This window comes from Lagopus muta, chromosome 2, assembly GCF_023343835.1.
Source record: "Lagopus muta isolate bLagMut1 chromosome 2, bLagMut1 primary, whole genome shotgun sequence".
NCBI lineage: Eukaryota > Metazoa > Chordata > Aves > Galliformes > Phasianidae > Lagopus > Lagopus muta.
In genome coordinates this window covers 37,915,257-37,938,489 of record NC_064434.1, presented here as the reverse complement: position 1 = coordinate 37,938,489, position 23,233 = coordinate 37,915,257, and the positions used below count along the sequence as shown (strand labels likewise).

General features: G+C 36.7%; 1 protein-coding gene across 7 annotated transcripts in view; it reads right to left on the bottom strand.

Annotated features, from left to right (window-relative positions):
* Window positions 1-1,142: 1,142 nt before the first annotated feature.
* Window positions 1,143-23,233, bottom strand: part of FUT9 (fucosyltransferase 9) — a 111,140-nt gene continuing 89,049 nt past the window's right edge. For 5 of the 7 annotated variants that reach the window (XM_048935137.1, XM_048935134.1, XM_048935131.1 and 2 more), the window contains one exon: window positions 1,143-11,869. In XM_048935137.1, the coding sequence (XP_048791094.1) occupies window positions 10,782-11,861 (1,080 nt within the window). In that variant the 5' untranslated portion in view covers window positions 11,862-11,869 and the 3' untranslated portion in view covers window positions 1,143-10,781. Of the gene's footprint in view, window positions 11,870-14,102; window positions 14,206-22,757; window positions 22,800-23,233 lie in introns of those variants that run through there. The other 2 variants (XM_048935135.1, XM_048935136.1) reach the window with 2 other exon arrangements.

The following is a 23,233-nucleotide window of genomic DNA, read 5'->3' as shown; positions in this document are numbered from 1 at the left end:
CCAGAAGCCAATCATTAAGTCAGCTGCCTCTGACATTCAGGGATAGAGATCTGGCTTCCTAAATACACAATACTTTATGTCCAATAAGGCAGTGTATCCAGGGAGTTTGTAAGTTAAAGGGAAATATAGTTCTGTTTTAAAAATAGAAAGCTGTATTTGCTGTCCTAGCCTGACTTTCTGCTGTGGCATTTGAATGCAAGAAAGGGAAATTAGGGGGAGAGAATAAATGAAATATGGTGGAGGCTTGTTTCCTATGTAGTACTGTTAAAAACTGGTTTATCCCTGCACTTGTCATGGGCAAGTTCAAGATAACGATAAGTTTGATATGAGCAAATTACATAAGTGAAAGAATTTTTTAAAGAATGTATCCAGATTAGCAAATCCACTTGCTTAGGTGGAAAGCAAGTTACCTCTCTAATGGGAGGGAGAAGGATTTTCTAAGACCTTAACTACAAGCTGCTCTGTAGCCTAACATAATATTCTGATCTGCTTTGTGATCAGTGGGACCAAATGCTCTGTTTTACTGGGAAAACCTTATTAATTATGATATTTATTTCAGTGGTAGCTATTTAGAAAAAAACTTTTTTTTTTTATTGCATACATACTTGAAAATAAAACTGACACCATTGTGTTAACCACTTGCTATTGTAGAGATACAGTTAAGCTCTGCAAATATAGGATATTTTTACAGTGAAGCAATGAAATATGAACACACTAATGATTACTGATCATACTCTAAGAACTTCTAAAGATAATTTGTTTTGTAAGATTAAATAGACATAATAAAGCCCATATTCAAGTAGAAAACATCTACTTTCAGGAAAATCAAAGGATTGCTCTAATAGTGTGCTTAACTATGTTGCAATAGCAAGGCAAAATAACCTCAGTTGTAGCACCATACTGATTCAGCGTTGTTGCTTGCTGTACTCAGCAAAATCATACAGTAGTCCATATGAATTCAGTCTGACTCTGTGCATTTGCAAGGATTTCTAGTGTAACAATTTAAAAAAAGCAAAATTCTGTTTGTGAAACAGAAGTAATAAGAATGACAAGCAACAGTCTGTAGATCCAGCCCTTGATAAAATCCACAACAAGGAAAAGGAATGGTATTAGACCTACAAAATAATGATCAAAGACTGTAGTACACTTAGAAGATTTTCTTTTATTTTAAATATACCGAATACAGTAATTTATTAGGCTTATTTAGAGCACTATTATTTACATAATTCAGTGTTTATGCTTTGGGGAGAATTCCAGTGCTCAATAGATAAGAGTCAGTGAGCTGCTTGTTCACCATGTCAGAGTTCAGAGAGATTAATTTCACATAAATGATGGATGTCCTTGAAGTGGTTACAGTTACCTGAAGCTTCATACAGTAGGTGTCTCCTGACTGCTGTTAAACTGTGTTTAAGATTCTGAGCATAGTTATAGGTAATCAGAAGAAAGCTTAACAACAACATCAAATTAAAAATATACTGAAAAGCATCAGTGGTTAAACCTCTACATTTTTCAGATGCACCTCAGGGTGATGAGATTATTCAAAGGGAACAAAGAAATAGTTTGGTAGAATCTCTGTTATAAATGTCATGGGCCAAAATATATAATCACTAATAAATAAAAAATACAGTTTTTTACAAGATTTCCTTTAACATGGCATCTTAAAATGTGCCTGAAGGTAAGAATGGTTTTCATAATTTTATTAAAATCCAGTTTTCCATGGTTATCATTTCTTACACATGAATTTATGCATTATATATAGTATATAAAACACATATAATATTAAGTTTTCTGTACAAGGAACACCATTAGTTGAAAACATGAAGAAAGGATTCATATCACATCCCATACAATGCTACATGTGTACTCTCCAATATACAAGAAAGGGACTTGATCTTGTCTTGATCTTGCACTAAAACAACAAACGTGGTCCCATGTTTCTACATACATAACTTACTGTCTTTCTTGGGACACAGTACTGAGTACAACAGTCAATGATCCTGTGTTAAGATGACTGATTCCCAAAGTGGATTTGAATCAGGACAGGCAGCTTGAAGGGTTTTCTCCTAATTCTTATCCATATATTTTGGTGTTCAAGTTCATGCCATATTATCAAAGTGTTCGACTATGGCACCCTGTACCATTTCACCAGTGTACAGAAAGACAGAATGAAAATACAGCTCATAACTCTCAGGCATTTATCTCAGTGAATGTAACATTATCAACATTATTGCGACCATTGTTTATTGACAGTGTGCTTGCTTGCTTCAATAAAACATTTTAGATTTCAGCAGCATTACAATTTGGCAAATAATAAGTTTCTGAATTAACCTTGTTACGGTTTTGAACCTCTGGCACATTTTAGACACCCACTCACCTATTTAAATAATATTTTAAAGCAAAATTAATGTTTGATAAAAATAACAGTTGTTTTGTAAATGTGGAAAAATATTCTACAAAAAATAAGTATAAAAGTGATACCAGATTTATGAATATGTATCATATATAAACAAGTCCAGATGACTAATCTGTGTATTAGAAATGACCCTTGGTAGGCTGTGTCACAACAGTACATCACATTTTTCACAGTTTACAATAATACAGTTGGATTCACTATGTGATGACACCTTATATAAGAAAAATAGTATTTTACAAACTATACATTTGGCATCTATTTTTAGATTTTTTTTCTCTGTTTCTTTTTCAGTTCCTTTTTTCTTTTTTTCTTTTTTCTTTTCTTACAAAATAGTGCAAAATTACAGTGCGGTAGTAGAAGATTTGCAAATCCTAATAAAAAGTCATTATATTTAACTGCTTTTTTCATTCAGTGGAAACGGTTGGCACATTAGGATTTTGTGTAGATGGAAAATCTTCTCACTTTATTGTCTTCAATTTCTTCTTTGTATCTTTAAAACATTAACTTGCAGCAAGGAAGTTAACTTTCCATACTTTTAACTCTTGTCTAACATATGCATTACAAAAGAAAATAGAAAAGGAAAATTTAGAGTTTAGGGTTAAATTATTTGCTAGACAGCATTTATGAGACTGGCTTTTTATACCACACTATAAAGAAAAGAATTGATTGGAGTATTTTTATCTGGTGACTACTGAAGTGGTTAGTTACATATAGCAAATTTATCCCAATTTCATATATGTGAGCACTGATTTATGGTATATCTTTCAAATTTTACAATCATGCATGTCCCTATATATCAATCCAAACTGGTATCAAGTCAAGGGGATAAGATTTCTTCAAAGCCTATTTTCCATTGGAGTAATTCATATAAAGACTAAGCAACAATTGCTTTTTCTGCCAATTTGCAATGATTAGATTATTTTCTTATTAAGTATTTACTTAGGAATGTTAATGAAGAGTTCTTCCAGGTATGAATACTTCATTTGTCCAGACAGGCACAGTGCTTCAAAAAAAGCCAATGTTCTTGAGGACAGCAGAGACTTCTGTGCAATCATAAGCAGGCATGGTGCTGGCTGCAGGACTAAGAGCATCCTGGGCCATCCTGTCTGCGTGCTGAGAAATGCACAAAGATGTCAAATGAGTATCATTTTAGTTCTTTGGCTCCTTGACTGAAAGTAGGAATGAGAAACCCTACTGAGATAACAGTATCATCTGCTAGAGTTTTCCAAATAACTGCCTGCATCAACCTTCTCATAATTTAGGCTATTAACCTGGAGGTGAAAGACTGTTTGCTACACGACCAAATCTCTGAACTGCACAGAAACTCTTGGTTTCAGTTAATTGCATGGAGAATATAATGACATAAAAGATTCTCAATTAATTACCTTTCTGATGGAGTAATTAATGGACTTTTTCCAGTATTGAAACCACAGGATGATGTCTCTAGACTTCATTATTTCTTATGAGTTTATGGTTTTATTATCTGTATCACTTACAGTATTTGTGGCATGAATTAAAATTACTATTGCATGTTTTATTACATCAACTTATTGGCACTTCTGTAATATTAATGAACATATCTAACCAGTATGAATGTTGCTCTGAATGTAGTCTACAGCACTGGAAGTAATTATTCAAATATTAAAAGGGAACCATTCATGAATAAGAAGTTTTTATTCCAGCCATTCCACTCTACACTCAATCCTGTATTACCATATGGGAATCTTCCAAAGCAGCTGCTAACTCCAGAGGGAGGTTTCCTTAAGCAAGGAGTAAAAGTTAAAGCGGAAACATCTATTCTGTATGAATTATACCAACTGAAGTCTAACACTTAAAAATTGTGTATGTTAGAAAAAAAAAAACACAAAAAAACCTGAAACCACAATGGAATTGTTAGCCAGTATTAATTAGAAAGCCCATCAACTGTCAGATAATCACCTCTTTTTGGTGAAAAGATTCTCTTTTTTGTAGCATACTGGTTTTCACTAAGGAAGCACCTGAATATTTGACTAACTGACTTTGACTAACTGAAAATTAACTGTTTGATTTAAATAGATCAGAATCTTCCCTCTCAGCCTCCACAGACACACTGATGCCCTCTGTCTCTCCTAAACAGTGGACACCTTGTTACCAGTTTGCACACATGGCTGTTCACTCACAGAGTCCCATCTAGTCCGAACAAAATGTTTTCCTCCAAGAGGAAAATCGTGTATGGCTTATACTGATCCTTCTAGGACACTCAGTCTGAGTTAACTGGATGCAGACATGATCAGATTTTTTGCTTTCTTCCTAGGGCAATTGTCTAAATGCTATCTCATCTCCTCTCAGCTCTGTTTCTCACACCCAAGTTCACTCACAGCAGAAGGAGGGTGCTCTGCTGAGTAGATGGCATGAGGCAGTGGTGGCACATGCTGTGTTCTGAATCAGAAGAGTGGGGACTAAGTTGAATGAATTAACACTAAGCCAAAATTAGTCCAAAGAGTATTCAGCTTGGAGTAGCAAGACTAATCATGGGGTAGACACATGGATTCAATAAGGAGCATAGAAGTTGGCCTCTGCTATACACTGTGATTTTTTGCACAACTCCCAAAGCCAGTAACAATATAACGTTAAAAGCTCCGGTGCATTAAGCCAGTTAAGATGCTCTTAAATTTAAGCATGTGCTCAAGTCTCCAGTCCATATGCATGTGCTTAAAGTCCTTCCTGAACTAGGATAAAAAAAGCATTGTCACATAAGAAAAGGATTCATTTCAAAATTGAAAAAAAAAAAAAAAAAAAGATGATAAGAATGAAATTCTTCATGTTGGACTAGAAATATGACTAGCTTACTGACAGACTTCATCCTTCCACCCCAAATGTTATCTTTTATATAATATGAGACAGAATACAATACCAACAGGAGTGACATTCTTGAATAATCAGCAACAGTTATTGGTTATTTAACTGATGCTTGTCTGATGAGAAATGGGAGAAAATTATATGGCATGTTTTTTATATTCAGGTTGAGAAACAAACATGAATAGCTAGAACCAGTAACTGGATGTTTTTCATGCTCAGCAGTGCTCACAGGCAGCATTCAGTCTGTATGAACTTTGCAACTCTGTATTTTGCTGCTCTCTTTGTCCATCTTTCATTTTATTTGATATGTTTCCTAAAAGACAAATATGTTGATGGTTATTTCTTGGACAATCTGTGGGCAAACTCGGATATCAAAAGGCATTCAAAGAAATTCACAACCAGGATTTTCTAAGGAAGGAGATCTCCTGTTGAGCAGGAGCTTCTATGGTCATTGAGTGTCGGTAAAATTAAAACAAATGTCTATTTTAGGAAGATCTGCTGCCAGTTCATCTGATGCCTGTTCACATTCAGTGGGATAGGAATGTATTTGCTATTAGTATTTTTTCTGTTTTATGTCTTATTTTCCACACTGACAAGGACAGTAATGTTCATAGCTCATTGTATGACAGAGCACCTAAAAACATCCAAAAGAAAGCATTATAAAATACTCTCTGTCTTTAAAGAAGTAACTTGTGACAAGTAAACAAGTAATTGTGCCACTGGATTACTGTGGGCTGGAAAATAAACACACTAACTGAAGTAAAATTGTTGAGAAAACACTAAGAATTGGTTCAATTTCTCATCTTTCGTTTCTTCTTAGTTGTATAATTACCTTCTTCTGCCAGCAGTATCGAGGCATAAATAATACCTTCTTTTCATAGAACAGACAGAATCTTTAAGGTCATCATCTAGTTCCAACCCTCTGCTATAGACAGAGACACCTCCCTCTAGATCAGGTTGTTCACAGCTCCATCCAGCCTGGCCTTGAATGCTTCCAGGAAAGGGGCATTCACAGCCTCATGGGCAACCTGTTCCAGTGCCTCACCGTCCTCACAGTAAAGAATTTCTTCCTAATATCTAGCCTAAATCTACGTTCTTCCAGTTTAGAGCCATTTCCCCTCATCCTGTTGCTACATGTCCTTTTAAAAAAATCCCTCCCCAGCTTTCCTGCAGGCCCTCTTCAGGTACTGGAAGGCCACTGTAAGATCTCCTTGGAGCATCTCTTCTCAAGGCTGAAGAACCCCAGCTCTCTTAGCCTGTCCCTTTAGGGGAGGTGCTTTAGACTTCTGATCATCATCTTTGTGGCCCTCTTCTGGACCTGCTCCAACAGCTCAGTGTCCTTATTGTACTGGGGGCACCAGAACTGGATGCGGTACTCCATGTGGACTATTTTAACTAATTCAATATTATTTTCCCTTCCCTAATCACTTGTTTTTCCCCATTCTACTTCATAGTGACGTACAATTTGAACATATAATGCTAATTATTCAGGTAGGATTGCTCACTGAAGAAGCACAGAATAAGACCAATGTCTAATGTTATAGAGACTGAAATAAATCTGCCATGAACTAGGAACTTAGGAATACGTATCTAGGCAGACTGTCTTTCTGCATGCATGAAGTCCGTATGATTTACATTCATCGCCTCACACCATTTACCACCTAGGCTGTACATGATGCTGCAACTTCTCTCAGTGTGTCTTACTGCATTCAGCACTGCTTAAATCTTGGTGATACCTGTAGATCCCACTAAAATCTTCATAAAATGGCTGGATCGTTTACATACAGTCAACATGCTTCAGGAATGTCACTGTAGTACTAGAGCCTTGTCTATAGCTTAGGATTTAATCATGATTCTTTGTCACTTCAATATAAAATAGATTTCTCTCTTGTCTTATTAATCTTTGAAACAATTTGATCAGTGCATCCTGAAGGCAACATATACAAACTTGAGTGGAGTTTCTATTAAGTACTCTGTTTCCATTTCCAGCAAAAAGCTTTCACATACCCTAGAACTCAGCTCAAGAATTGCCCGACTGAATGGATCCAGTGCTCACAAAGGTCAACATTATTTACAATATTAACACTTTGCATATATTTCAAAACTTTCCAGTGTATACATCTGCCCTGGTTTCAGCAGGGATAATTTTCTTTCTAACAGTACAGTGCTGTGGTTTGGATCTTAGATGAGAATAATGTCTTAGTTGTAGCTGAGCATTTCTTGCACTGAATCAAAGACATTTCAACTTGTCATGCTTCTGGTTGCTATATGCCATATTAATGGTGTTACAATAAGAATCACCCAAACTAATGAAGAATGAATTCTGATGATTCTGAAATTCTGATTCTTTAGTTGATGATGAGTAGTTCTTATAATAAGTCAAGCACTCTTCAACTGCTTGTGGTGTCCTGAGAGCAAGTAGGCAGGTGTCACAAGAAGCTGGGATGGGACAGAATCAGAACAGCTTATCCAAACTGTACAAAGGAGTATTCCATACCGTATGACACTGTGATGAACAATAAAACTGGGGGAGTTGGCTGAGAGTGGCACTGGGCTTAGGGACTGCTTGGGTGTTGGTTGGCAAATGGTGAGCAATCACTTTGTGCATCACTTGTTTTGTATATTCTTTTATTGTTTTTATTTTATCTTCCTTTTCTGTCATGTTAAACTGTATGTATCTCAACCCATGAGTTTCAGCTTTTATTCTGATTGCCTCTCCCATCTCACTTAGAGGGGAATGAGGGAACAACTGTGTGGTGGTTATCTGTCTGCTAGGTTAAACCACAATACCAATAGATTTTCATAGTAACAAGTAACATTTTTAGTCATTTCTTTACTGTGTTCAATATTTAATTGAGTAAGAGCTGAGATGCTGGATCTTCAAGCTAAGGAATCGGTCTCATCTGAATAAGGCCTTGTAACACCCAGTACAACTCCTGCTGTCTGGTGTGAGGAATGAAGTAAGGGACTGTGGATGTTCACAAAAGGGTGAATATACTTCTAGTGAGGTCAGTGCAAAAAAAAAAAAAAAAAAAAAAAAATCTTAATTCCATCATCAAGGAGATCAGGTTACCTAGCCACATCAATAGCATTTTCAGCAGCTGAGAACTTCACAATCCTCCTGAAAACTAAAGGTATGAAGAAATAGAAAGGTTTTGTTCGTGTAGCCACTTGCCTTCAAAATGACATGAATGCAATTCACATTACATATATGTAATACACTTTGTTTGCTGAAGACTGTTTTTCCTTCTATTGCATTAATTTGTAACGTAAAATCATCCTGTTTCCTTCTGGAATGCTGGTGAATCTGGAAGGCTCACGTATCTTGTAAATAAGCTTTTCAAGACAGCAATAAACAAAATAAATAAACAGCTTTTGAAGCCATGGGGAGGAACACAAGTTTTTTCTGTAACATTTCCAAAGGAGTTTCTCAGTTTATAAGTTTAACTATATTTCCATTACAGCCTTCCATGTTTGTTTTCCAGTCTGAGTTAAAAGAAGTGTCTCACAGATCACATTATTTTTTGCTAAATTTTATCATTGCATATCCCTTAATCTCTTCATCAGAGTTGTTGTCTTCAGGTTTAATGTTACATGTTCGATCAATTATGTTGCTTGAATAAAGTCTTCTACATCACATAAGCTGGAGTTTTTCACTAACTTTTATAATCTTTTCATCTTTTGATTTTTTTTAATAGTTTCTTTTACCATGCTTTACTTTAGTAGCAGAATGCATATTTGTTCACAGTAAATGAAAATGCACCTTCATCCTTCAACATTTTTACACCTCATTTCATTTTACTTATGGATAGTCTTAAAAGTTTAAAGTCAATATTCACCTGTTAACTATTGGAATAATGTACTAGTCTACTGTGTGATGTTTACCAGTGAATTTGTAACTTTTAACATTTATTTCAATTACTTTTAAACCCTTTCTCTAGCTTAAAGAAAAGAGTGAACATATCCAGTGTAGTTTTAAACATATAAAAAAAAACAGACATATGATTCTGCAGCTGACTGCAACTCATTAGTAAGAGCAATGTGTAATATTTTGGCATGAAAAAAAAACTGATTGGCTTTCAGTTGCTACCAAAATATATCTGTATGTCCATGTCATTAAACAAACCTTGTACATATGACAATACATAGCAATCCGGTATTTAAGTATGAGCTGATGAAAAAAAAATAGTGATAAGATCAAATAACAGACATTTGAGACAGACATATTTTAAACAATCATAACAATCATCACATTTTTGTATTTGCTGTCAGCGCAATTCAATACGTAAGAATTTCCCTTTGAAAGCATCTACTGTTCTTGAGATTGCTTTTGTTTATACCTGTCACATAAAATAGTTTCAAAAACCAAAACTCATTAGCTTAATGAGTTGAATGGTTGAATACTTCAGCATGGTAACTTATTTACTGATTTTCAGCATATATCTTTCAGAAAAGAAACTTGCCACTCAGCAAGTCAGCCATCTATCGATAAAGTTCAACAGACCTTTATAGAAGTGGAGAGAAACACCACAATTATAAAAAGGATTATGGGAGACATTTCTAGAATTTCACAACAAGCTATTTCTAAACAATCACTATTACCAGCTGAATTCAGTGCATGAGGCTGATTCAGTCAAATACCTAAATTAAAATCTGTTTATTTCTGTATCAGTATAATACCAATTACAGCCCTGGTTCACATAAACTGTACTTGAGACACAAGAATGCTCTACATATAAATTCACTGAAAAGTTGGATGAATCGGGGATTTGGTCACTAAGATTGTTTATTTTCTCAATATCTTGCTTCTCTATTCTTCAGAAGGTAAGAACTGACGTATTGCTAAAGTAACTCTAGATGTTGTTTATTGGGAAACCATGTTTTTTAAACAAAGACTGTCTGCTACTGTGATTCTTTTTTAAAAACTGTATTTCTAGATTCTGCACCCTTAAAAAGGGGTGCAGTTTATCACACTGAAATAATTATAGATACTGTTTCTGTTTCTTTTTTTTTTTTTTTTTAATCAAATACACATATTTCAGAACACTAGAGCAAATTATCCTTTTAAAATTCTCTATGGCATTTAAGAGTTGTGTTCTCATTTTGCAAATAGATTAAACAGCAAATAAAATGTTAAAAAAGAAAAAGAAAAAAGAAGAAACAAAAAAGAAAAAAGAAAAAAAGAAAAAAATTGTTTAAAATGTCAATTTATGTGTAAGACTGAGACATACTCCACAGAAAATGTGAAAAATCTTGTTTAAAAGTTATAGTAAACAATCATATGTTCTTCAGTGCACATGATTAGTATGAACATTATAATTTAAAACTGAGTATTGATGACTGCTGCTCATAATTCTTAAAATCTCTTACAAAATATAAATAGGATAGCCAAGAGAGGATGGCTGATAAACCTTGACATAAGGTTCTGTGAGGTTCATCCTTCTTCTTTCCTTATTCCTTTACTCTCCACTTAGACTAAAGATCCATTAGCTTCTTCAAAAAGGTGCATACATACACACACACACACAAATTAGTTCCAAAACCATTTTTCTAAATTTCCAATTGACTTGTATTCCTGGTGTCTTTTCACATGATCACAAGCAAGACATGCATGCGATTCCCAGAATTTAGGAAGATGCACTGAGAAATCCTTCTTCCAGTTGAAGTAACTAAGGTACATCTTGTTATTTTTGTCAAGCATCAGAAGATATTCTGCCAGATCTCTTGGGGATAGAAAATCTTCCACATGGATAAAAGAGTCTGCTGGAATGTAATTCTCGTAGTTTTCTCTGGAAGGGCCCAGTACGACTGGCACTGATCCAGCCAGAAGAGCATTATAAAGTTTCTCAGTAATGTAATCTTTGTGGATTGAATTTTCAAACGAAAGATAGAATTTGCAACTGGAGATAGTTGGAATTAAGTTTTTGTCGTTGACGTAGTCTCCAAAGGCTTGGCCGTAAGTATGGATTTCAATGTATTTGCTAAGCTCGTTGTAATACTTGACTCGAGCATGCTCAGGGTTCCAATTACTTACAACCCAACAAACCAAGTTTTCTTTACTTGGCACTTCATATGTAAAGGAGCCTGTACCGACCATCATGGAGCCATAAGGCACCTGAATATCTGAATCACGCCGGTAAGTCAGGGTTAGGTTAAAGAGGTGTTCAATGCCACTCTTTTGTGGAGTATGAGTTGGAGATTCCAAGTTCATCCAAATCCATTTCTGGAATGGTGGCCTGGCTTGCTGAGGTAAATTAGTCAGATCCCAGTTAATGTCCCTGTGATGAATAAGAACTGCGTGGGACTTGTTATATAATGAGCGGTCAATAGTCAGATGGCACCCGTGGATGTTGAACATCATTTGGCAAGATGTTAGATCGAATGTCTGGCCAAACGGCCAAAGCCAAACCAAAATAATAGTTTCATTAAAATTATCAGTTTTGGAAGAAAAGAAGCTCTTCATTTTCAAAACTGAGCTGGCTGATTCCACAGGAGTAGAGATCCAGCTGCTTGTTGGTTTAATATAAATTAGTATAAATGCCATGAAACAACCAAGAACAATGAAGACGATCAAAAATGGCCGGAAAATTCCTTTAGATGTTGATGTCATAATTTGTTCTGAGGAAAAAGAGAGGAAGACAAAGAGAGAAAATAACATCAGGTTTTTCAAATACATATATATCTATCTCCTCTTAAAGCAATCAGACATAGAATCATAGAATCATAGAATTGCTGAGATTGGAAAAGACCTTAAAGATCATCGAGTCCAACCACAACCTAGCCAAACTACCCTAACAACCCAGACATCAGACATCAAAATGGACAAACATCAATATTTCTGATCTGTAACTTCAGAAACTTTTAAGTAAAAAAGGGATGCCCTATCCCTGTAAGTGCTCATACTCATGCTGGATAGTGCTTTGAACAATGTGATCTAGTCTAGTGGAAGGTGTCCCTGTTCATAGCAGAGGGCTTGGAAGATTATTTTTAAAGGTTCCACCTGAAATCATTCTATGATTCTCTGAATTTATTATTCTATAAGTGTATGAGTTCTTGTGCAGCATTCATGGAAAAGTTTTAGATAATGCCATATTCATATTTATCTTCTTCACATGAGAAGCTAACATATAAATTGAAAGTAGAGTTTTAAGGTATGTCATGCTTGATATATATCACACATCTTAAGTGTTTTTACGTAGAACTTAGGCCAAGAGTTTCAGATGCACAAAATTATACTTTGATTCTTTCCTTGTGTATGGGTAAAGGCTAATATGCTGCAGTTTTGGTCTGTATACATTTGTGTGCATATAGAGGATATAGCTTTAGAGGAATGAAATAAGTTGGTACTGGAACTTCATTTCTGGGATTAATAAGACTGTTAAAAAACTAGTTTTTGACTGATGAGTATATGGAGATGAACATTCTTACTTTTTCCTTGTGAGTCCTAAAACAGATAGGGAAGGAAAGCAGTAATACAGGTTCTCAGCTCTCCTGTTCTCGTAATCAGCCTTATAAAGAAAAATGAACAATAAAGTATCCTAATCATTTAACTATGTTTTTATGCCACAGTCCTTTGTTAAACTTTAAGAAAAGTACAGATATGCTGCTTCTTGTGAGGCGCCTTTTCTTTCTCTATAGGGAAAAAAGAGTAGAGTGAGAAGTTCATACAGATTCCTTTGTCCTTTCTCTGATTGTTTCTTCCTGAGAGAACTGATAAATCTCTTTACAACATTTGTCTTCCGTATGGTTCTTGTGAAACCTAGCAGAGTTAGAGATTGCTTATGGCTAACCTCTACTCCTGAATGTAGCCCTAGAACACAAAAGTGTTCTAAAAATAAAACAGTTACCCATGTGAAAAGTGCTGTAACTTAAAAAGGAAAAAGGAATAGAAGTTAGTTACCAAGAAGAAGTGTACTGTATTTGTTGGCATACTGTAAAAGATTGAATTGTGCATTTCAATTTGTCTGGCTTTCTTTTCCTGCATATTTCTCAGTGCTTTCAAGTTTTGTTATCTTTCCTAGTTAGCTGCATCACTTCTCTATATGTTTCCTCACGTTGCATTGGTGCCCCCTGTACTCAACTGTCCCGTACTGATCTGAGTTCATGGTTCTTAGTTTTTACCTTTCACCAAAAAAGTAGCTCATGGCCAGGATACTACTGTTAATTTTTCATCTTTTGGGTTCAGAAAACTATTATTATGCAGACTCACACATCCATTAGGAGATACATAGGTGTTGTTGGCATGCTTCACTTTGAAGCTACTTCTAATGGGATGCTGGAAAAGTTTTGCAAAAGTAAGACACATTACAACCTGGAATGAGAAGCTGGCAAGGAAGCAGAAGAGAGAATACTTCTAGCAGTATTATTTGCCTATGCCTAAAAGAGCTGACAAGATTTTGTTGTGACTGCAGCAATGACTTTTGAAATGTAAACATGGAGTAGCAGTCACTTTTCAGAGTGAAGTACTGACCTTTGTCCTCTGTAAAGCAGATGAGGAAAAAACAGACTGCCTTCATGGCTTTTGAGACTCTTTGTCCTAAACACAGACAGCAGCACAGTGAAGGCATGTGGCAAATGCTTGCTAACAAATTGCATTTTCTTGAGAAGTAGTTTGTCTGTAATGCTAGGATATATAGGCTGATTCTGTTTAATTTGCCCACTAAAATTTGTGGAAGATATTTTTTTTCACAATGTTCTTCAAAATGCATCTTTCAATTTAACATTTTCTTCTTCCCTTTTGTGCTCAAGGTAGCTGCTGATCTCTTGCTGTGCTTCTTTCTCTCTATAAAGGTGACAGACAATATGTGGAGACATTCACTGCAATACATCCAGCCAAGTAACCTTAGCTCACCCTTCCTCTTTTATGGCTTTCTTCACACCACAGAAGCACACACTTCCTTTTTCCAGATCCCCTCCCCCATCAATTTCTGTCATGGCAGCCTCTGAAAAGAAAACTTGTCAAAGAAATGTGTTTACTGAGACTATTGCCAAATGAAAGAATGCAATATCTTTGATAGTTTCATTATAAACTACATTTCCAAGTGTTGTGGTATAGCAAGAATTTTCTAGGTGCCTTTTTCCTATTTGAAAGCATAGTAGTGCAAGACTATTTTCCTCAGCAGAAAACTTAGCAAGGCTTCCTTTTAAGTGCAGACTTTGGCATCACCAAGCAACTCCATGTAGTAGCAACAAAACCACAGGGATAATGGGCAGGGTACTAGGAGCATTAACCCTGAGTACACCAGGCAAGGCTTACAAAATATTGTATGAATGCATAATATTCACAAAGAAATAAAATGCAATTTTATAAAACCTATTTCATGGGTCCTTTACAATGATGACTTCTTAATTATTCCAGGAAAGGATAGACATAATGTTTTATTTCCGATTATGCTAACTAAAGCAGAGAGAAGAAAGGTAGCATTTCTGGTCAGTTATGCCAGTGCCTGTTTTCCTGGCATACCTTTACATCACCCTCACTGGTATACCCTCAAAGTTTTGCCAGTAGCCCAAAATATGTGACTACTTGCAGAGGTATTACTGTCATTACTAGTCTAATGCTGAGATCCAAAGGATTAGAGGCACAGTCCTATGATTTTTCAATCCAAAACAGCTGACCACTGTGTCCATGAAAAAAACACTGACTGTCAGCACAGGCAGCCACTGCAAATCTCCTAGATGAGCTAAAATGACATTCTGGAGGATTTGGAGGTGTGCAGGAATGAATTATTTCCAAGACTGCAAAGAGATACTAAGGACAGTATTTTAAAATTAAGCTGGAACAAAGGGACAGTGTTATTTCTGAAATCATGGACACTGATTAATGAATAAAGATAACTTGTTACTTCTCTTGCCTTACTTAGAATTCTGAAATACTCAGGGCTAATTCTTATCAGCACCCTGTCTCGGGAGAGCTCAAGAATAAATACTTTAAAATCTCAAGGTATCCTCAGAGGATCACTCTGGGGATCAGACGGGGCATCTCTGGCACAGGAGATTTATTGAAAGTGAGAAGCAGAAGGATACTGGGGCAAACAGAGGTGACAGAGGCCCTTCTAGCAGGAGATAGTATCTATGAAGATACTCTGGAAATATTAAAAGGACATTGAATGCAGTGTGAACTGATAAGGATCACACACAGGCAAACGTTGTTGGAAATAACACTCCTTTGAAATTGCTGTACCTGTCCTCTGGCATATTGTACCAGTCCCAGCCACTGCATATCTACATTTATGCAAGGAGCAGCGTCCTCTTAGATCACACTTCCAGATAGCTGGAATTTTTCACCTGCAGTATAAAATGAAAACTTAATGCCTTAGGATAGCGTGAGAGTAATTTCTTATCTCCAGGTGCCCCAAGCTTCTTTTGGTTCAGTTCTCTGAGACTGAAGAATGCTTCTTTTTGATGGAATTTAACTCTTACTGTTCCCAGTTATACTTCCTTTTTATCAACTGGAATGGTAGATATTTTTCCCTGCTATCTAAACATGGGCTTGCTACCATGCCTTTCCATGCCTGTCCTGCAGATTCTTGAAAACTGCCTAATATGAAAAGACACAGCTGAGCTGCATATAGCTAAACACTTTTAGGCTGATAGTTGAATGAACTGCTAATCTCAGGCTGTGTATTTTTATTCTATTGTCTGCAGCATTCTTTTTCTTCCCCTCTCCACCTACTTTGTTTTCAAGTTATTTGCTCAGTTCCTTAGATTCCAGTTCCGTGTTTGCACTTTGAGAACAATGTAGAATGGTTCTGTACAACACTGGCATTTTTTGTTATGAACAGCTTAAAAAATTATCTCAGAGCTTAATTAAGATGGACTAGTTTAGGGATGGTGCTGAAGCTGCCACTGTAAAATGTAAAGAACAGGTTAGACATGCATCCTTCAGTAATGAGATTTGACTCTGCCCTCAGGTTCTGGGGCTGGGCTAGATGACCTCCCTTGATTTCTTTCAGCTCAGTGATGATACTAAACATAGATGGTTGTAAAATGTACCTAATGAAAACACAACCTGGTAACCTACAACTGCAGAAAATTGCTGCATAAATTGAGTAAAAAAATCTTCCATCTTAAAAATTTTCTTGAAGGCAATGGGAGAACAGTACTTCACATAATGAAAAAGCAAGAGAAACTGAAAAATTCTGTGGACAAGAAAAATTATTCCCTGTCTTCAAAGGTAAAACATAAACATTCCTGTCAGTTTCTGGCTGGGTACTGCTGCTATTTTGCAAATCTCTGAGTCTTTATATCTCATCCCCTTTGGCCGTGGTGAGAAATAGCCAACTCTCAGCTCCACTCTCCAAGTTGCTGTGCAGTGCACAGTGTGCTGCAATGGTTCTGCAGCCTCCAGCCTTCCCCTGATTGTCATCCATCTTCTCCTCCTCCCGGCAGCACTCATGTGCTGTCAATCCCCAGCTGCTGAAGCACCAGTTCAGTGGTTCCTTTCTGCAATCTGATTGCACAGCACAAGGCATCAGCCAGCTGTGCACGGTCTCTTAATAACAGAGAAGAGTGGATATAGCACTGCTGTCCATACTGGCATACTGGAGTGACTTTCCTTCAATCCCCTTCTGCCTCAAAAAAAAAAAAAAAAAGAATTACATGAAAATCCTATCTGTGGGAAATATTTTTCAGCCAAATACAATATTAGCATCAGAACTCCACTTCACACTGTATCACTTTCTACTCATGAACCCTAAGGTCTGACTATGTTGGTTTTATCACTAGCACAACTGGAAAATTTGCTCATGCAAAGCTGTACTAAAATTCAGCAGCATCATCAGACTTGATAACATGCAGAGATAGGTCCACATTGACACGTCCACATCAAAGCTAGTTTACAACTTATAATGTTCTCTGAAGGTAGTGGTGGCTTTCTATACTGTGCTGAGCACGGAAAAGAATGTTCTTTACTTTATCTACCTCTCCAGGAAAGCACCTTGTCTTCCTGAAGATAAAACTCATCCTAGCTATAGAGCACAATCCAGTCTTCTTTCAAAAGCACTGAAAATGCTCTGGATCAAATGAAGCTGTACAAAGAAAAGCAGATCCTGAAGTGCAAAAGGTGGTTTCTTTCCATTTTCTTTTGGGTCAGCAAACTGCTGTTCTCTCTGACTATGTCAGAACTGAGGAAAGAGCTGCTCAGTAGCTTTGTGGCTGGCTGGCTTGTAAAGATGCACACAGCTGAAATACATAGAACATATCTAAACAGGCTATGCATTTCTGATGGCCACCAGCCTGCCAGGAAGCCCTAGTGAATTCCCAGTAGCTATGAAAATGGTGTGAGTTAAACTAGAGATGGGGCACAAAGTAGCAAAAGAAGAATCTTAGGCTTTGCTGTGCATGTATGCTAAACTCCACATCCTAGCATCACAATTACTTCCAGTTGATTTCCTAGTATATATTTCCCTACTACAATGGAATGAAATATAAATATTATTGTTGGCAAAGCAGATAAAGCAGAGTCAGTAAAGGGTGGAAGACACATGCTTAAAACAATGAACACTTATTAGGAGACATTACTTCTGTGGCAAAGAGAGGCTTATGGAGCTCTAAGCAACAACAGTTTGTGTAGATATCATTAGAGGCTGTGTGCAGCACTCACACTGTTAAATCTTGCTGCATAGGCAAGCTTGAATATTTTAATTGGGATTTAATGCTGTTCTTTTTGTAGATACAACTGCATTGATCTGGAGGATTCTGCCATTGGCAGCACTCTTGAGACAGTTCTGAGTCTAGAAAGAAAGCCTGAGAACCCTCTAAAGCATCGCATAAAATCCTCATAATTTGGTCTCTTCTTAACGATTCAGTTCTCTGTCTGCCTAGCACATTTTTCTTCAGAAACTGATCATACCTCTGGGTTTGGGATCTGTACTGATGTCCCTGCTTTTTGTTTTTTTGGGGGGGATGTAAGTCAACAGTCTTGCTTTAATTTACAAACCTAAATTGCTATAGATGCTACTTGCCAGACAGACAGAGACTACTCTAAAGAGTAAAGTGAGAAACTGAAGTGCTCACATTCACTGTAAACAGCTCTGTGATTGAAAGGGAGAATGGTATTTACTTGGACAGTCAAAAGGAAAATGGAACAAAGAACTGTTGATTACTAGGCCTTTTTTTTTCCCCTCCTTTTTAATATGGCCATATTCTTTGCAAGTAAGACTTCTTTTTGCCCTTCAAAGGGTGAAAGAACAGCTATTCTTTTAGAAATCCATCCAACCGAAGTGACTATCCCGAACAAAGAAGTAACCGAGTGTTGGTCAACAAGCCTCACAGTGGCTAAGGGTCTGTATCGAAGTTCTGCACCTTGAGCTGAATCCCACACTGCTCTTGTTTTCTTAAAAGAGAATGCATCACTCAAAGCTTCTGGTGAAAGTCTGTGTATAAAAAATACAAATCCTTCATATCTTAAGATTATGAGTGCCAAAAACAATCACTGCTTATTTTCCATCTGGGAAAAATGCACTTCAGCTAAGTGAGAACTTGTAAGCGCAAATACCTTAGCACAAAATTGATGGACAATTGGAAAACCAGAAGAATAGCAAATATCATTGTCCCTTGCACACCAAGAACTACGTTTTCAAGGTGACTTGTATTGGTTAAGTATTAACTATTTTAAAGAAAGAGCCTGGTAGGTGTAAGATGGAAGGTAATAATAAAAATAGGACTTAAATAAAGTAGTTTGCTGTAGCAAACAAGATACTAAGTTGCTATGAACAATTAAAACAACAATAACAATTAAAAAAATTTAAAAAGGAAACTTTAAAAAAAGAAAGAATCCAAATGACTTCGTACTCATCCAGAGAAAAAAAGAGGAAGATCCACAAATTAAATAAAAAGTTGTTCATAATAAGTTTATAACTACTTTAAGAACATTCATAAATGTGCACACACACATAAACAGAAATAAAAATTCAATCTTGCATAATCTAAACAGCAAAACACTAAACAGCAAGAATGAAAACATATTTTAAATATAATTACTTTAGATAGTATATATTGGAAAATGATTGATACAGTATATACTGCAAAACCAGCAAAAATAACAACACCAAACCTCTCAAACCTCTCATTCCTCTGAGAAAACAAAACCTCAGTTGAGAGAAACCAGTGGTTAATTTCTTCGAGTGTGCCTTTGTGTGCACAACAAAAGGAAGAGCATCGAGCTGGAACTACTAGTCTAACAAGCTGAGAAATACAAAGCTTAACAAAAAGTCACTGAAAAGACAATTTATATAGGAAAAATAAGTAATCCTCCAGTAAAGAAATGAGAAATACATAAGATGAATGAGTTGAAGGAATTACAGACTGGAAAAAATCCTACAGCAGTTACCAACACCTACATGTTCTAAGATGTTTTCTTGTTACTACTTATTGTCCAGGTGAACAGATGGACTGATGCCTCTGAGAGCAACTCTCAAGCTTAGAATATAGAAAGGAAGAATATTCTGTACTCTCTGTTGGCAGTAAATTGTTACAAAACAGACTGATAGTTTGTACAGAACTTGTGTTTAATTTGGAAAGACTCAAGAAACTTGCAGTGGAACTTGCTATTTCCTTGCTTATTTTCTTCCTTCTATGCTGTTAAAAAATCAAGTATCTGCAGCATAAGTTAAAGCAGTCCATTCTGATGTTCAGTTACTGAATTTTACTGTCATACAATATTCTATTGTTAATAGAGCAAAAATTCCATAATGAATTCATGTCCTTTTTACCACTACAGTAGCGAGTTAATATAAAATTATTTACTATACCTTGAAAATAGAATTTGCTAGGCAATCTTTTTACCATCTTAAGGTTTTTAGCCCACACTTTTTCTCTGCTATAACCCTGCTGTACATATTAGAAAGATGCATTTAAGCAGGGGAAAAAGTTCTCAGTTGTTTCTGATACATGAGGAAACCTTCATATAGCCATCTTGCTCAGAGAGCAGCTTTTTAAAGAAACTTAACTGTGATATTTTGAAGGATATGCAAGGAGAAAGAAAGAAGTAATGGAAAAAATGGAAAAAGAAAAAAAAAGGAGCTAGGTATGAGGACAGCAGTGCTCTGCTTAATTCTGTATTCCTCTGCTTCGAGATTGCTGGTGTAAAGAAAAATGATGGCAAGCAGTTGCCTTTACAAACAATGTGTGGCTCCCTGCAGTTAGCACAGTTTAGCAAGTGTGAGTAAGACTAATTCGATGACAAGGATGATAAGCGGGACCTAACCCCATGCTTGGTTACTCTATTCCCAGTCCTAAGGAGCCCCAAACTAGAAACAGGCACTACTAATAGGGCTCAAGGGAAACACTGGTGTCTGACTTTGATACTGCAACCCTGAACGCCTCTGCTCATTTTTTTTCTCAATGCTAGTCATGCTTTAACTCCCCCTGGCTCTCTGCCTTTCAGCCTTCTGTGCACTCAGCAGACTGGTGCCAGCACATGCCCAGGAGGGGCTCATTCTTCATTGGGATATGGACACTCACATCGATAAAACAGCAATTTTCCTAGCTCTCAGCCCTGCGAAGGACTTCTTGGCTGCACCTACAGCAGCAGACTCCATCTCAAATGCAGTGGTAGCATCTGCTCTTGCTTCTCCGTTTCTAAAGGAACAGGGTGAAGTCCCTTTATACAGCATTTGTAGCTACAACCTTGGTTGAGGGATACAAATCCTACTTAAGTCTAAAGTGATTTGGACCTAGATATTTCACTTGCTTTAAAAATTTACTAGCTCCTCAATGGCAGTGGCAGTTGATTTTAAAATATGTGAAAAGCTTTACGATTAGGTGGAAAGAATCCTTTCCTCCCTGTTGTTGCCCTAGCTGCTAATCCAGACACTACTCTTTTCCCTTGACCTCTTTCTGTCTCTTGCCTATTGACTCCCTAATGATTTATGCCCAGGGCGCATCTGCAGCAGTAGAGCGTGGAGTCTGCCTGCTCCTTCCCTGTGCAGTTGCAGTTTCATAATGGGGAACACTGTGGGAGGGGGTGGCAGAGATTATTTGAATCTCCTCTTTCGGAAAGATCACGAAAAAAAGACTGTATTCTGAATCATTGGTTTCGCCATTCTCCTCTGGCTAGGCTTAAAAGGTGTAATACCCTAATTTCTTTGTAAGGAAAGGAGTTATCACTCTGAGAACAAGGGAAGATTCCCAGCTATAAAACCCAAGGAGGAGAACCCACTCCTGAAGAGGACTAGATGTGCCTTATTGAGAGATGGAGGAAGGCTCATCTGAATCCTGTTCTGGGCAGCCTCTTCCATTGCTTGTCCTGTGTGTCTCCATACTTAGAGGCCTAGGTAAATTCATTCAGTTAGTGGACATCCTAGACACCCTAAGGAAACTTTTGGTTCCTATCCCGAGGCTGACAGTTAACAGCCAGACATGCTAATGCTGATTTTGAGTGCAGTACAGGCTTTGGTCTGTCAGGTCAGATGCAAGCTAGACAACAAACAAAACAAAGATTAAATTACCAAGAAGTGTCCCTCCCAGCCAAATTAAATGGAAGTAAATAGGATTCTTATACTGTAATCTTTCATGAGGGAGTGAAATCAAAAGCAGTGAAAATGGTATTAGGAAATATTGGTATTACTGCCCAGCATACGAATTGGATGAAGGACCATACAGTTCTGCCACAACAATTAGAGCCTGCTCGTGCCCTAACAAACATCTCCCATAGGACAGAGGACAAGGAGAACCTCCTGACTCATCCATCACTTTAACTTTAGTTCAGTTAACTGAAATTAAATTTGGGTTAACCTACAAATTAATTGCTTTCTATCTCATCTTCTATAGTATGAAATGTGATACTTCTCCTTCTTCAGTAAAGTACTTTAAAATCTGCACATTAAAAGCAAAAACAGCACTGCTTTGGATGCAGCAATACTTCTGAGATACCTTAAATATTCTTAAGAGATTTTATTAACATTAGACATTCTAATAAACATTCAAGTCACACCACAGTTGGAAAACTATTACTGAAACTGCTTTAGTGGGAGTAAAGGAGGGATGAAAATGAAGTCCAAGTAAGACAAAGTGGTTAACATAATACCATAAAGTTTTTATGATATGTGATAAAGATGATTTTAATTTACATCAAAACAGTTGCATCCGTGGGATAGAATATTTTCCTTCAAACAAATGTCACATGAAACTAGTCATAGCACATTAATTCAGATCAGATACCAGTGGCATAGATCATTGTTTCAGAGCTCTACAGCTCTATATTAGAAGCGGGAAATGGAAGGTATAATCAGGTTTAAGCCAATGACCTCTTGATCTATATAGTAAAAAAATGCAGAACTCTTTTCAGAACTAAATTATAAAATCTGTCCACAAAGTTAGATTTCTTGAAAGACAAATCAGAGATGAAATTTTGCTCAAGTGAGCAACGGCAATCCTTCTGTTAATTTCAGAGTGGTTAGTTTTTTGTTCCTTCAGCTAAACGCAACAACATGTGAGAGGCAAGAACAAGAGAACAAAAGCTATTCTTTTGTGAATAAAGTCAATTTAGAAATAAAAAACTTACTGCAACTCAAGAAACAGCAAGGCAGACGTAAATCATGCTCGGGGAACCTAAACTCTGGTGCAAGTTATAAATGAACACTCCCCTACACAGACACACATGCATCCATGATCTGTAACCCAAAGAAATTTAATCATGTATTAAAGGCATCTCAGTTTTCATACTTGCAATGCATTATAAATATAAACATATACACATATATACAACATTTATGTGGTATTAGAAACACGTTTTTTAGATTGACTGAAATGTGTCATATCAGTTCTACTTTTTAGTCTGTGTCCATATCTTTACATCTGCATATATGTAAATATATACACACATGTGTCTGCTTATGAAACTACTGCCCAAACTGGTAGATGTAGAAGCAGTGGACACTGAGCAGGTGTGGATGGCAATGGAACAGCTACTACTGCCTCACGGACACATACTGGGAGAGAAACAGAGCACTGAATTCAGTGAGGCACCAAGCAGGGAGG